Genomic DNA, 2593 nt, shown 5'->3' with positions numbered 1-2593 from the left:
CAAACAGTATAATAAGCATAAAAACAATATCATAAATATATAATGACATACATATATGGCACACACATATATTTATCCAAAGAATGAGAATTGGATTATACTTAATTACTTGAAATGAGTTAGGGAAAAGAGTGAAAAAAGGAGGGTGATAACTGTACAAATGAAGCAATAAAATTAATTCAATTACCATTGTTAGTTCTTTTAATTTTTATGCAAATATACATTTGATACTGATTGAATGAATCATTGTAAGCTTTTTAAAATATATTTAATAATAATGTTTAAATAATGTATTTTGATCTTTTCTATTATAAATCAATGATTGATATTAAAGAAATAAAATAAAAAGAAGGAATAAAAAAAGAGAAAGAATATGAATGAAATGTGTATTTTAAATAGTAAGGATTTTATTCCAAATAACAAGGACTTTTTCATTAGTAATTTATTTTCGAAATTATGATTATATTATTTATTAAACTATTTTTTAAAAAAATGGGCAATTATTTAAATGAACGGAAAAGGAACGAAATGATAGGCATTAAATTCATTTGAAATGAATGTGGAAAAAAAGCCAAGATGAAAATTGCTAAATTAATCTTAATTACCACATTTTTCTCTACTTAACTAACATAACAGTAATAAGGTCAATGGATATGAGCAGTCTGAATACATATGGATAATTCAAAAATTATTTCAAGATTTTTCTCTTATCTGAACCACTTAACATAAAACTTGAGCTATCACAGGTTCTCAAATTTTATCATAAAATTGATTTAATCCAGTAATTCCGGTAATTCTTTTCTCTTTTAATCACATATTCAAGGTATTTATGGTAGATTTTTTCTTTTTTTTTTTTATTAACTATACTAATAGAATAATCAAAATTGACAATGAGGTAATTAAAGTTATTTTCTTTTTCTTAAATAAAATTAAACCAAGAAATTTTGAAATTTTATATTTTCAAATCCTTTAAATGACAAATTATGGATTTAATTTATAGGATAATGTTGGAAATTTCTTCTTTGATCCATCAGATCCTGATAACAAGTATACAATGATACAGTTTGCTGTACTCTATTTTCGACGACCCAAGGGTGTATCTCCTGGTATTATCAATAACATAAATTTCAATTCGAACAGTACCCAACGGAAAAGTAAGTAATGATTAATTATATCAATAGTACTGATAAAAACATTATTATATATAACAGATTTTAATTTTTGACAAATAATAATGTACAAATCATAATGTAAACAAAATATTTGCTGCTTAATAATTTATTTTACAGCATTGTTAAATTTAAAAACTTAAAGGAAAGAAATGGACATGGAAGGAAGTTGCTGAAAAAGTAAAACATACAAATAAACCAATTAATCATTCACTTCTACGATTGGACAATAACGAAGCGGACAAATTAGCACAGGAAGCATTTATGTGTTAGCATAATTTAATGCATTATTTGCATTTTTTTTCTCGCTATTGTGAGCTAAAATTATTTTTAAGACCGAAATTATTATCAGTTAAATGGATTGATTAATTCTGTAAAGTTATATTTAGTAGATAAAATTGTTGTGATGGTTTTTTATCAAAAAAGAGAAATCAAAAGTAAAATTTCGTCGAAAAAAAGAAAACAAAGAAAAAAAGATAAGATTGTTGTAACAGCTCTGACAAAAAAAACAAAAAAGAAAGGAAATTAAGGTATTATATTTAGTAGAAGTTGTAATGTAGAAAAAATTAAAATATTTCAGCAGTTTCAATTGGTTATAATTATTTAAAAGAGGAAAAGAAGATAAGCTATATTTGTTGATTTCTTGACAGTTTACTTTTTTCTTTTTTGCATCCATAAAATGATGGATTGTGTTTAGAGGATAAATTACAGTAAATTGCAATTGAAATATATTTGTGTAGTAGAACTAGGCAGAAATAAAAGTGAACCTAATTTCTCTTTGTTTTATTTTTTTACTTTTTACATTTAGGCATTATGCGTTATATGGGTGATGAAAATCTGAAACGTGGCCAAACTCTTACTGATTGTATTTATGAGCTTTTAATGATATGTCATCAATATCAACCGCTTCGGGATGAAGTATATTGTCAAATTATTCGGCAAACAACAAATAATAAAACTTCCAAGTACGAATGTTTTTTTTTTTTCGATACAATAAATATTATTTAATAATTTAAGGAATGTTAATAGTTAAAATTTATATTTATAATATCTCTTATTTGTTTGCATATTTTTTATAATTGTTTATTCTGCTTATTCATTTATTCAGTAATGCAATAATATGCTTTTTACATTACTCATTTTTATTCTTTTTTCTTTTTACCTTTCTACGTTTACCCACCATTTCAATAATAAAATTATCATAGAGCAAGCACCTCAATCCGTGGTTGGCGCCTATTTTCCATTTTAACGGCATATTTTGATTGTTCACCAGTATTGAAACCATATTTGTTCAAATATCTGACCGATATGGCAAATGATCCAAGAAGACCTTATCACGGTGTGTATATTTTTTTAAACCAAACCTTATCGCGGTGTGTATAACCAAACCTTATCACGGTGTGTATAATCAAACCTTATCACGG

General features: G+C 25.0%; 2 protein-coding genes across 2 annotated transcripts in view; both read left to right on the top strand.

The window, feature by feature from the left end:
* Positions 1-1054: 1054 nt before the first annotated feature.
* On the top strand, positions 1055-1442 carry LOAG_13688 (hypothetical protein; the record flags this gene model as incomplete). Its single annotated transcript, XM_003149194.2, has 2 exons — positions 1055-1154; positions 1315-1442. The coding sequence occupies 2 exons, from the start codon at positions 1055-1057 to the stop codon at positions 1440-1442; spliced, it is 228 nt and encodes a 75-aa protein (XP_003149242.2).
* A 540-nt stretch (positions 1443-1982) lies between these two features.
* The window catches only part of LOAG_18983 (hypothetical protein), a gene marked incomplete at both ends in the record, with an annotated part of 1960 nt that continues 1349 nt past the window's right edge, over positions 1983-2593 (top strand). Inside the window, 2 exons of the mRNA XM_020451642.1 lie at positions 1983-2134; positions 2375-2508. Of these exons, the coding sequence (XP_020304558.1) occupies positions 1983-2134; positions 2375-2508 (286 nt within the window). The remainder of the gene's footprint in view (positions 2135-2374; positions 2509-2593) is intronic.

Source organism: Loa loa, assembly GCF_000183805.2.
Source record: "Loa loa unplaced genomic scaffold supercont3.809, whole genome shotgun sequence".
In the NCBI taxonomy this organism is placed as follows: domain Eukaryota; kingdom Metazoa; phylum Nematoda; class Chromadorea; order Rhabditida; family Onchocercidae; genus Loa; species Loa loa.
Note: the sequence above shows the minus strand (reverse complement) of the source record. Positions and strands in the feature narration are given on the sequence as shown.